The sequence below is a fragment of the Lichenostomus cassidix genome, chromosome Z (genome assembly GCF_008360975.1).
Source record: "Lichenostomus cassidix isolate B80296 chromosome Z, HeHo_3.0, whole genome shotgun sequence".
NCBI classification, from domain to species: domain Eukaryota; kingdom Metazoa; phylum Chordata; class Aves; order Passeriformes; family Meliphagidae; genus Lichenostomus; species Lichenostomus cassidix.
Genome location: NC_139511.1, coordinates 68,457,112 through 68,469,465, shown reverse-complemented (window position 1 = coordinate 68,469,465; position 12,354 = coordinate 68,457,112). Strand labels below are relative to the sequence as shown.

Here is a 12,354-nt window from a genome sequence, read left to right as displayed (position 1 = left end):
GTCAGAACACCTTGGGTTTGGGGTTTTTTCCCCTCTCAAATAAAAAGGCAGATTTCCCGATGATCACTGAAATTATAACGACAGCGATTGATCGGAGGGCTTGCAAAGGAAAAGGAAAAAAAAAAATCATCATCATTGGTCCTAAAAACGCAACCGTTCCCCTTTGCTCACTTGGCACAATAGAAATTGACTGTCTCTCAAAGAGCCATGCGCCTAGTGCTATTTATAGCCAGGGGCTGTGTTGGAAGATACCATTAGGCTTCTGCCGGGCAGACAGACAGGGGGGTGGTTGGATGGGAGGAGGGGGTTTAGCCAGAGTAGAGGCAAAAGCAATCCCCCACCCCTAGCCTCCCTTCCCCGTACACACACACATCCACACACTCACACCCCACCCCCTAGTCTGGCTGGGAATTTGAACCGATCCAGCCTGTTTAAACGGAAAGGACACAGATCTTCAATGTAAAAAAAAAATCAGATCAGACCCAGAGAGAGAGAGAGAGAGAGAGAGAGAGAGACAGAGAGGGAGGAGTGTGTGTGTGTGTGTGAGTGTGTGTGTGTGTGTGTGTGAAAGAGGGAGAGGGAGCGAGAGAGCGAGAGAGAGGGAGAGAGAGAGGGAGAGAGAGGGAGGGAGAGAGAAAAGAAGAGGGGGAAAAAAAGGAAAGAAGATTTTCTCTATGTATATAAAGATGGCCACGTTAGCAAACGGACAACCAGACAATACCAGCCTGAGTAGCAATCACAGCAACCCCAGCACCAACGGGCATATGAACGGATTAAACCATAGTCCCGGAAACCCATCCACCATCCCAATGAAGGACCACGATGCCATTAAGCTCTTTATTGGGCAGATCCCCCGTAACCTGGACGAGAAAGACCTCAAACCGCTCTTCGAGGAGTTCGGGAAGATCTATGAACTGACGGTGCTGAAGGACAGGTTCACTGGCATGCACAAAGGTGAGTTACCTCCTGAACTTTCCCGGGAGAGATCGGGAGAGAAAGGAAGGCTCCCTCTCCCTCCCCGGCTCTCTCTTTCTCTCTTTCCTTTCGATTTCATTTCATTTTATTTCATTTTTGGTTGGCCCGGGGGCGGAGGCGGCAGGCTGGGGGGGCAGGGAGAGAAATAATAGACCCATCCTAGGAAGAGAAGAGAGAGAGGCAAGGCAGGGAGTCAGCTCCGTTTGGCTTATTTATTAGTATTTTTATTTCTTTCCCCGCTTTTTTGGGGGGTGAGCGGCAGCTCCCGGGGAGCGCCGGGCGAGCGGCGGCGCGGGCGCGGGGCCGGCGGCAGCTGTCCGCGGTGCTGAAGCGGGAGCGGGTGCTCTGTATTTACCTTCGGGAGCCGCTCATCCTCAGCCCAGTGGTGTGTGTGTCCGTCTGTCTGTCCCCGGGTTTGCTGGCAAACCCCTATTTTACAACTGTTCTGTATCTGGCACCGGCGGCTTTCTTTTTCTTTTCTTTTCTTTCTTTTTTTTTTTTCTTTTTTCTTCTTTTTTATTCTTTTTCCCCCCTCTTTTTTTCTTTACTTTCTTTTTTTTTTTTTTTTTTTTGGGGGAATTTTTATTTTTGCTGCTGTCGCAATTATTATTTGTAGTCCTGTACAGAGCAAGAAGTGAAGGAGAGTGAGTTGCTCCGGGGGGCTATTTCATTTTGATCCTATTCAACATGGGAACAGGGATATAAACAACAATAAAGAATCCCATCTCAAGCGGGGCAGGGGTGTTTGTACAAAATCACGATATGTGTGCATGTGTGGGAGAAGGCAAGGCAGAAGGGACAGGTGGCAGCTTAGTTCCAGAGGGAAGAAGTCTCTGACCAGGCATATTCCAAGCACTACTTTAATGTGCCCAAAGTCCATGCCGGGAACTTTTTAGGTTTTCTCTAAAGGTAGCGGAGATGTACTCCTCACGCAATGCCTCACTTGCTCCATCTGTGCCCGTTCATTTCCCTGCTCAGTTTAGGCTCTCCGGAGGTGCCTATCAGATTAGATGGTGCTCCGTTTTGGGGGTGGGGGAGGGTGTATGTAGTGGGGGAGAAATGCTCACATCCTTGGGTAGGAAAGTAGGACTCGCAGGGAGGAAGTTGAAGGTAATTTGCATGGTAGCCCCGCTTAAGAGCAGGAGAGAACTGGGAGCTGTATAAGCCACCTTATTAACTCAGATTCTGTGTACATGTGTGGATGTGTGTGTTTAAATTTATTTTTAAGAAAGAAAAGGGAAAAGGAAAAGACTGGATCAGAAGTGATTGGGGTGTGACTCCAGATTTAGTGCAGGAGGAGAAAGTGTTTTGCACGGGGCCATAGGGAGAGTGGAAGTTGTATCTTTTACAGGACAGACTCAGTACCAGTGTCTAGTCCAGCTTGGTGGGCTCCTGGCAGTGACAGTCACCGGTAATGGCATTACTGGCTTCCCAGCTTTCCAGATGCCTTGGCGAGTTGTAAATCTTGAACTTAACGGCATGTTTAGCAGACATCTCTTCCCCCTTCCCACTCACTCCCCTCCTTGCTTCCACTCTCAGGAAACGCGAATGAAAATATACCCTGACAGTGCAAACTACCAGTTTTACACAGGCTAGAGAAAATGCTCAGGGCTTCGGGGCGAGGGACTCAGTCTAAGTTATAGGATATTTCTTCCATCCTTTCATGCCGATAGCTTCTAACACCCTTCTCATTTTTAAAATGATCAACGTAGCTCTTTCGAACCTTGCCTTCTTTTCAGACTGGCTTCCTAGAAGCCACATCAAGGTCTGATTGGCATCATTTAAACATGACATCCGTACTATAATAATTATTAATAATAGCAATAAAAATAAATAATAAGAGGTGCGGCAAAGGAAAGGTCCTGAGAGATTTCGTCTAATAGTGAGAGTAGACACTGAGCTCGTGTGTGTGTGTGTGTGCATGTGTTTGCAAAAAATTGTCTAAGGTTTCTGCAAAATAAAAATAACAGCAGTAAAAGCTACACTGAAGAGAATCACTCAACATAGTGTAAGAGGAAATCTTTGAGCTAACACTTTGATAAAGTATTTTTATTTTAGTAGTGGGAGGTTACTGTGCTTTGTTGATGAGACTTTATTGTTTTGTTATGCTTTATCTTAAATGTGAAATTAATCAATCTATTATTTCTGTTTCATAGATCTGACTTCTCCCTCTTTCCGTTCAGTTTTGCTTTTACTGTATGCCTGTATTCACAGAGACAAACTCAGGGAGAGGGAGAGAGAGAGAGAGTGAGAGAGAGGGAGAGAGAGAGGGGGAGAGAGAGAGAGAGGAGAGAGAGAGAGAGAGGGATCATTTATCTTGCTTGGATGTGTTTAACACATATCCCTGAATTAAGCAAGATACTAACTTCATTTCCCTTCATTTCATTTCTGTTGTAAAGCTGCAACATAGGAAAAAAGCCAGGTGGGGACACTTGTCACTTCATCAAACCAAATTGCATGAGTTCATCTCAAAACAAACAGTCATTTTTAACCTGCTATAAGTTTTGGACTTTGGAAAGAAAATTTATGATGATAATTGTTATTTTGCAGACTAGGGTTTGAGCGAAGCTTCAATAGACACCAAGTTGCCAGCATTTCAGAGATCGGTTTTATTTAGTACATCCGAGAAGAGTTTGAACTCCTTTCTAGCGATGCCGCTGATTTATTAGCTAATCCTGATAAAAATGTGCCTCTGGCTACCTGGAAAAAAATTACTTTCTTGCCAGTAGTGATTAATTACTATTAAGTCAAAAAGCGTGATGGGGCTTTGAAGGATGAGGATTGTGTTTGGCTTTTTTTATTATTATATCATTCATTTTATTTCATTTTTAATCTATTTTTTCTCTTTTCCCTTCTCTAAATGCAGTCATGTGAAGCATTGTATTCACTCAGATGTCCTTATTTTGGCTTTGCTTTGCAGGCATAGGTGAAGAATTGCATAAAGATAGTCCAACTTGGCTCACAGGGGTAGGTTGGCAATACAAAACCCCAAGATGCTTTCCATAAGAGATGCATAATGCTTATACATTAATTGATCCATCACTCTCAGTTGATTTCATTCCTAACTCAGGGGACGAGGATGTGGCAGTGGTATACCCTGAAGGGTTAATAGTAGGCTGTAGTTTATTTAAGTGTACGGAGAGCAAACCTTGGGTGTGGAGGGGGAGAAAGTGGGATTGTTCTGGGAGGAGGGAAGAGACAGGAATTAGCTTAAAGTGAAAAAACAGCAACCTGAGTAATTTCAGGTGTAAATCCATTGAAACGAGATCAAAGGATGTGTATTCTTGAAAATATTATGAAGATATCCTATCGCGGTGCCCCGGTATAGCAGGAGGAAATTGAAAATTAAGAACCTAAAGATAAAGTACATTACTGTGCCCTCCTCCAAGAAAAACTATCACAAAAGGAGAGTGAAGTCACAGGTTCTCTCACCAGCAGCTCTGGCTGATACCAGTACAGATACCAGAGAAGAGGCAGGGGATTATGATTCTCTTGCAGATACGCAAAGAGAGAAAGGGTACGGGGGAAGCAGCATGTGGGGGAAGGCGGGAAAGGCTTGCCAGATCCCCGAGAAAATAAGCTTTAATGGCACGAGTGTAGCTGCTGCATATTTCCCCCATCCTCACTTCTCTCCACACGGGGCAGGAACAGGCTCCTGCTCTGGTACTTTGCTCTAGGGTTGGGAAGAGGCTGTGTGCTGAGATCCACGGGTAGAAATCTACCGGGGCTGAGCTGACCCACCCACACACTCACACACACACACACGCACATGCACGGAGTTAACTAATCACACTTTAACAATTTAGCAAGACATTCATTCATAACTTCCCCCCATCTTATCTAGCAGTGGAGTATGCTTAAAGGCTGAGTTACTGGGAGATATAAAGGTTAGTGCTCTCAGGACAGCCATATTATAATGCATTATCTTTGAAGTCATTTAAGGCCAATTTAAGTGGTATTTAGGATAATATTTATGAATTAATGTAATCTAAATATAGGACTGTCCCTATAGGTTTAAACAGTCTTTTCTATTGAAGCTTGCTTGTACCCAAGGCCTAGAAAATGTTTTAATTTAAAATACACAGGTCTCCATAATATTCTATTTAGGAAGTCAGAAGAAATCAGCATTCCACACTTAACTGAGATTTACTGAAACACATGCGGGCGAATGCACTTAAAGTGTGGAGATAGCGTGCACTGCAAAAGCAGGAGTCTTGCATAGACTTCAGACCAACAGCACTCCTTCAACCCTTATTTAGGGGCGGAAAAAGCACAAACCCCCCAAAATCTCCTTGAAATCCACTGCTGCAGTCCCGTGGTTAGGGTGTTTTTCCTACCTGACCCGAACCTCACTCTGTAAGCATTCAATGCAGATAGAAAAATGCAGTATGAAGAGAACAGTTTAGTTCTTTCACTGTTTTAGCCTCTTAAAAGTACAAATAATTTTGAAATTTAAGACACCTCTAGGGTAGGAAAACAAGGCTTCCATTCGTTATACTCTATTCTGTTTGATTACAAAGATAGATGATAGAAAAATTAAAACCTTGTTAAACTTAAGGATGTTTATGAAGGTTTTGGATATGTCAGAAATTCAAAGGCGCAATGAAAATGAGCATTCAGTTAAGATGATGTTTATATGTAGAAATGTATAGATTTTTGTGTGTGTATACATACAGAAAAAGAGATGTATACACATTCATGTGTATAGCCTTTGGGAAATGGAAATTTAGTTGAAAAGAAGCACAACGCAATACAGGTGCTGAATAAACTCCTCCATAATTGAAACATAAGACTTGCCTGGCTGAAAGCAACACATACAGCATTTAGTATGGTAGTAAACCAAACAAGTTTTAGGGAGGTAAATGCACAAATAAACTGGAATAAAACAGAGGAGACTTTATGCCTAATGTCTAAAGAACAACCCCTTAAAACAATCACAATGCAATTGGATAGCTTGATGGAAGAGAAGAAAAAAGCAAACCCCTGTACATTAAAATTTCCTGTACAGATGAGCGTCTATGTGTTTTGATAATGCCAAACAAATAGCCCAGATTACTTCATAAATTAGAAGAGTATATGTTAACTCTTTTTTTTCAGTGGTCTGGACATGGATTCTGGTTTCTAAAAGCAGCTGCAGCCAGTTATGATGCTGTTGTTACGGTTGTGTCAGCATTTCCAATACAAACTCCAATTTTCTGGGATCTCTTGCTTGCCTGTCAAGTTTTACACTGAAAGCTGTTCTTCAGCTAGTCCCACTACCATATGAACTAATCATACTTACTAGATGGATTTGTTTAATAGTTACATTAATGAGGAAAAAAAGAAAGAAATTAAAGTTTATGTGTCCACAGCTTTTGTTTCTTCTATTACGTTTGTCCAGGTTAGACCTACATTTCCTACATTTTTACAGATTATGATTGCTTCTGCCCCTTAATATCTACATATACTGGTGCCCCTGGGTATCTTCTGGAATAAAGAAGGGTACTTATTTTTTTCTTAAAAACAAACTAATTAGCAAAAAACCAAATTTCGCAGTATTTATTTGTCCCTACCAAGGTTTAATAAGGGGTGAATCAGAAACTCACTAATATCTGAAAAATAACAATAGGAATGGGGAACAGTTTGGTTTAGTTTTGTCTTTTTTTCCCCCCATATTGAGCCAGAAAAGGTTGGAAATTTCAGCGCTGAAGTAGAGGGAAAAATTGAGGATCCTTGTCACCTTGCATGAAAAGCGTGGTTCATCTGGTCCTGCATCCCACATCGGCTAGTGACCAGTGCCACCGACAGGTCTTTCTTTAGCAAAGGATTCAAATTGCATAGCATAATAAAAGCCAGTCAGCTGATGGAATAGTCTTCTGAAGGAGATTGTCAGAGAGTACCTGGAAATTTTGTCTGGGTAAAGAGTGAGCGAGATCGCAGAAAGTGTCTTGTGCTCAACCGAAAAGTGGATTGTACCTGTCAAGGAGGGCAGGCAGAAAACTCTCTGTTCATGGTGGTAAAGAACAAGGGACGGAAGGGGTTGAATGATCAAGGAGGGTCTCCCCCAGCCCTAAGAGCTGGAAGTATGCAGCCACATTTTTCAGCAAGACATCAGGGTGTTTTTTTATCATGCATACCCTGTGCATACCAGCCGCACTGACCCGACAGACCATAACGACACTAAAGGAGATGTTACTGTCCCTCCCGTCAATCAAGTGTGAACCGAGGCGGGTTTATGCGACAGGCAGTAATGGTTCCAAGGGAGAAAAAGTGGGGGAGATGATCTAGGCTGTTGGATCGCTTACCTGCATTTAAAATAGAGAGAAAACATCAGATGCCCAAAGACCCGTGTAGGTGTTTGCCCTAGCCTCAAATTAATATTCAAAGTAATATTCAAAAAACACGGGAGCTGCAGACATCAGTGTGACCTGTGCATCGAGTATTGTGTGGTTTCTGCCCCGTAAGAGTTTGCACTAACCAGGTGAGGTGTTAAAGAAGTAAAGTTGAATCCTGACTTTAACAAGTAGCTGGTGCTTCATTAATCCCTGTGTCACCTTTACTTCGGAGGCAAAGGCCTGTTACCTGCTTGCTGGGCAGAACGCAGTGAGATTTCTACCATCACTTCAGTGGCTTCGCATTTGGAAATCTTGGTGCAGCTTTGCACTTACTCAGTGTTTCACATTCCTTTTAAAATTCTGGATAATATGTTTACATAGCAAACCTCAACACTTGCAGCTAATGTTACTAATTTCTGCATTTGCTGGCTTGTCCTTTAACTAAGCTTTACTTCCGTAAGTGAAACTAAAACTAAAACAAATTTGAGGAACTGACAAAAGCCAGATCTCTGCCTCACTCCTCACTCACTTAAAAGCTCCGCTGATGCCTGTATGAGTGTTGCCGGGGTTTGTCATGGTGGACTGACCCTTACACATTAAAATCTGCTGCAGAAAAATGAAAAAAATAATAACCATGGTGAGTAAAAGTTATGGTTCTCTTCCACTTACTGAGCTGGGGAATATATCAGAAGGGCCTCTCTTTTCCTCTACCTCTGCACGAGCCATCATCCCATTTTGGGGATCTCAGGATCTACTGAGTCACTTTCTCTGCACTGCATCTCTTGGTGTGGTCTGGAGTCAGGATGTCACCACAGAGATTGCATTTGTTTGCTCTTGCCACTGTGAGCCACAGCCTGAATGCACATACAGGTGAATGCAGCTTTTAATGTGCATTCATTATATCCAACTGACATCCCCTTGAAGGAAGAGAGGGCTTATTATTGTCGCTCCTTAAAATAGAGATGGATGAGAGCTCTAAACCTCTCAAATAAAGTTCCTGACCATACGCAGTTGCTAAAAATAAATCATATACGGCCATCTATTCCATGTAAATTAATGGCAAGACATATAGATATAGACATTGTGTTAAGTTTGTCAAGCAGAAGAAGCCAAAAATATTGATCAAGGCAAGGGGGAAAAATTGATAATGAACTGGACTTCAAGAAGACTTTAATTGACAGTGACTTCTGTGAACCAGCTTTGGACAGTATATATAAACTGACCACGATGTAACTTTATTGCAATGCACTCTCCTGTAATTAATTGTCACCTTTGTTAAGACTGGCTACAGATCAAAGGTTTAAAGATACTTAACAGGTTCTTAGTAACAAACCCTTCAGATGCATTAGAAATATCCGACAGCTCAGCCAATGAGGCATGCAGATTTCGATCTACCTCACCCTTATCTGTTTATTTCTCCCTCCTTTGTTGAACACGGAAAGTCATTGTTTAACATTAACTATTTAATAGATGACTTTGTTGGCAATGTTGATGCCTCCAGGGATATATGGTTGCAGTGACAGGGACCTTCACTGTAAGGTCTTTCAAAGTATTTTGCCAACAGAAAGTCGCTTATGGTTTGGTAGACCAAGGTGTAATGCAGACACAGTTTGCAGTGCAGACAATTCTTGCCCCTTTTTGTGGCTGAAGTGTTTAATTTCCTTATTTAAACCCAGAAAGCATAAAACGAACAAAAAAATCCTAAAAAACGTACATGAAAAGTGTAGCTAAGAATGAACTTCGATGTGAAAACTGCATATGGAGTGAGATAGAAGTGTGCATGACATGTTTGTATATCACACATATGCAACCATTTATTTTATGTGCATGTTAATGAAAACATGCATTCAGTACAGACAGGATAATATAGGTGTCTAAATAATTCCTTTCTAAAAGACAGTGCAGAGAACATATTCTTACATGAAAGTGGCAGGTGACTTAACAGGGCATTCCTGGAATTATATGCAGAGTTTAATATGATACGCAACCGTTTGCTCATTTTACTATTTTAATGATACAGTCAGATTTAATTAATTCATTTCTGGTTCTTCTGTACATTGTGTCTGAGTCTCCAAAATATTTCAGAGGCAGCCAGGCTGCCTTCCCATTGCACCGGGGTAGATAACTCTGGACATGAAGCTTCTTCAAACAGAATAAAAACGGAGCTTTGCAGACAGAGTTGGTCTGATGAGATCTGACTGCATATTTGGCCTGTTTCTAATTCAAATGCCTGTGTGTATACTACACAGAGACTGTGTATGCATGCATGTATCGAAAGGGCAGACTTACATTTGCACATAGTTCCTCTCCTTTCCAGTCCCTAAGGATAGATTCGCATCACATAATATGCATCACTCACTGCAAACGCACACAAATATCTTTGTCGGACTCGGTAGCTTCTTGCAGGTAGATGTATAAAGCAGCATCAGCCTAATAATATCCCTATAAAACAGCACTTCCTTCCTAGGATCGAGAGGGATGAAGGTTGTCAGAAGATCAAAAGATATATCACAGTGTGCTTGTAGAAATCCCCTGATTATGTTTCCTCTCTATAATGCTCTAATTCACTATTTGATCAATTGTAAAAGGGCCAATGCTTTAGGAGGGAAAAAAAAGTATTAGGTTACTGGATGCTTCAGGGTGAGTGAAAATCACACCTAAAATTATATGTAGCAATACAGTAATGAGATTATCAATACTTCTTTAAGGAATCTGACAGCCCTATACGAGAGATTCAGTTCTGTGAGCAAAGGTCACAATATAGATATTGCTTATTAAGACTATCGATAGCCTAGTTGACCAATCTTACCAGAGACTGTATAATGTACCTGCTGTTAACAGGCAGGGAGGAGAACTATGAAGAATTTACAGAATTTCCCACATGTAATATTAATAATATTGATTGATTCTAATAATATAATAAGGTAAAGACGCACTTCTTTGAAATGGTGCACGGAGGAAGCAGGGGGAGAGCAGATTGAATTGGTTTGCACCTCTCTGAAAGTTAACCTAGACAAAATTCAGTTTTCTTGCCTAGGCTCTGTTTCGTGCCCATTATTTCACCTGACTCAGACAGAACCCAGATTCATTTTTCTCTAGATCGCGTCTTGTACCAGCAGGTGCACAAAAGCCAGGGACCTGAGAAACTTCTCGCAGCGAGGAGCATTTTGGCCAACAACTTTAGCCCCTGTCAAAACAGGATTAATCCAAGACACCTCTTTCTCAACACAGAATTGCAATGAAAGTGTTTCTTTTTATTCCCCCTCACAATTTTATCAGCATTTAAGGGATGGGGAGAAAAACATGGTGGAAATAACATATGTTCTACATTATGTAAAATCTATAATTGACGAGAAAGGACTCTGCAGATCAGAAACACACCTGCCCAAAAGCCTGCTGAAGTCCAGAAAAACTCTGCCTTGCCTGCAGCAGTGTTTGGACGGGGCCCGAAGTTACGGGCAGTTCTGCAAGGTGCCGCTGGTTGAAGCAGGAGCGCCGACAACTCGCGATGTGTCTGACTTAGGGTTGTTACTCACCTAAATCCAGACACACAGAACTGGCTCCTTCCGAATTTCTTAACTACTCCCTCTGCAACAATAGGCTGCCTTATCTAGGTAAGCTAGTTCACTCCTTCTGCTATACCATTCAGCTTCAACCGTCGCGTTCCAGCGTCCGTGTGGTAGTTTCAAGAAGGTTTGCATTTCATTACGCCTTTTTTTCCCTTCGGTTTGCAGGGCAAGTGTTTTTCTTTTGTGAGCATTTAATTGCTTTTAAACGCAATTTATTTGATCGTATTCCATCTTCAATAATACATGGATGAAGATGCAATTTTTCACCCTCTTTTATAAAGATATATTGTTATTCAATTATGCTATTCTGTGGGATTTGTTCTGTTTTGTGCATTCAGAGGGAGCTTGGTCATTTTTTTGCTTTGCTTTCCTTCTTCCTGTCTTCTTTTTATTATTATTTATATGGATTTTTTTTTTCTTTTTAGAAAGAGAAATCTCATTCAAGATACTGGCAATAAATGAGAAAAGTAGGAGTGGAAGTGAGGAATGGGCAAGACAACCAACAAAAATCTTTTGGCAAAGTCTTTAAAAGCATACCATTGCTTCATGTTTATTTGAAAGAGGGGATGCAGCCAATTTTGATACCAAAAAAAAAAAAAAAAAAAGAGTATCTTAGAAATCATTTAACTCCAAGTTTAGTCATTGACAGAGAAGGAGAAAAAAAAGAAAGTCAACCCATAGGAGCACTGGCAGAAAATGCACCGAAAGATCTTGCAGGCGGCACGGGTGTTAGAGTGGGGCTAGTTTCTACATTGTGCTAGGATTAGGAAAAGTTAGCAGCAAATTAAGCAAACAAATAGATAAACAAGAAGCACAAGCACTGCCATTCCTTCTGAATTATTTGTAATGGCTAATACACCTCAGAGCTGCTCCCGTTTAAATTGCTGCCTGTGCCTGCAGCTTCATTCAAAGGAAGGGCATTATCTGGTGGGTGAGGGCGGGCGGTGAGGACGCCTAGGTTCTAATCACAGCGTGGATAATTACTCACCAACACTCTCTGATGGAGTCACTTAAGCTCGGTGCCTTCAGGCCTGAACTGAAACCTGTTGAATCAATGGAAAGATTCCCATTGGCTCTAGTGAGCTATTGATCTTTCATTTCCCCAACTGCAATATTAGGCCAGCTGGAATTTTTTTTTTTTTCAATTCTTTTTTTTTATGAGGGAGAAGGTAATGGCATAAATTTGACATTTACTTTTTTATGTGTAAAGGTTTTAGTGTATCTCTGATGGTAAATGTATTACATCAGAGCCCCTTTCAGCATAGATCTGGAAAACATGTTTTCAAAAAACACTCAGTGGGGGCATGGAAAATTAGCTTTGCTCATTTCACTCGTAAATGCATGTTTGTCCCTGCTTTGCTAAGAAAGGGTCAATGGCAATTTTGCCAGTTTTCTTTGTGTGAGTAGGATTCAGCCTTTATAATTTCTCTGTCTACAGGAATGTCATCATTCACTGATTCAGGATCTCGATTTATATTTTTTTTCCCCCTTCTTTT

The 12,354-nt window shown here is 41.5% G+C and overlaps 1 protein-coding gene across 10 annotated transcripts in view; it reads left to right on the top strand.

The window, feature by feature from the left end:
- The first annotated feature begins 288 nt into the window (after nucleotides 1–288).
- Nucleotides 289–12,354, top strand: part of CELF4 (CUGBP Elav-like family member 4) — a 696,490-nt gene continuing 684,424 nt past the window's right edge. For 4 of the 10 annotated variants that reach the window (XR_014846705.1, XM_085042053.1, XM_085042047.1 and 1 more), the window contains exon 1: nucleotides 289–954. Coding sequence is in view for 9 of the 10 variants with exons in the window: in XM_085042053.1 (XP_084898179.1) it covers nucleotides 675–954 (280 nt within the window). In the remaining variant the exon portion in view is untranslated. The remainder of the gene's footprint in view (nucleotides 955–12,354) is intronic. The other 6 variants (XM_085042052.1, XM_085042045.1, XM_085042044.1 and 3 more) reach the window with 3 other exon arrangements.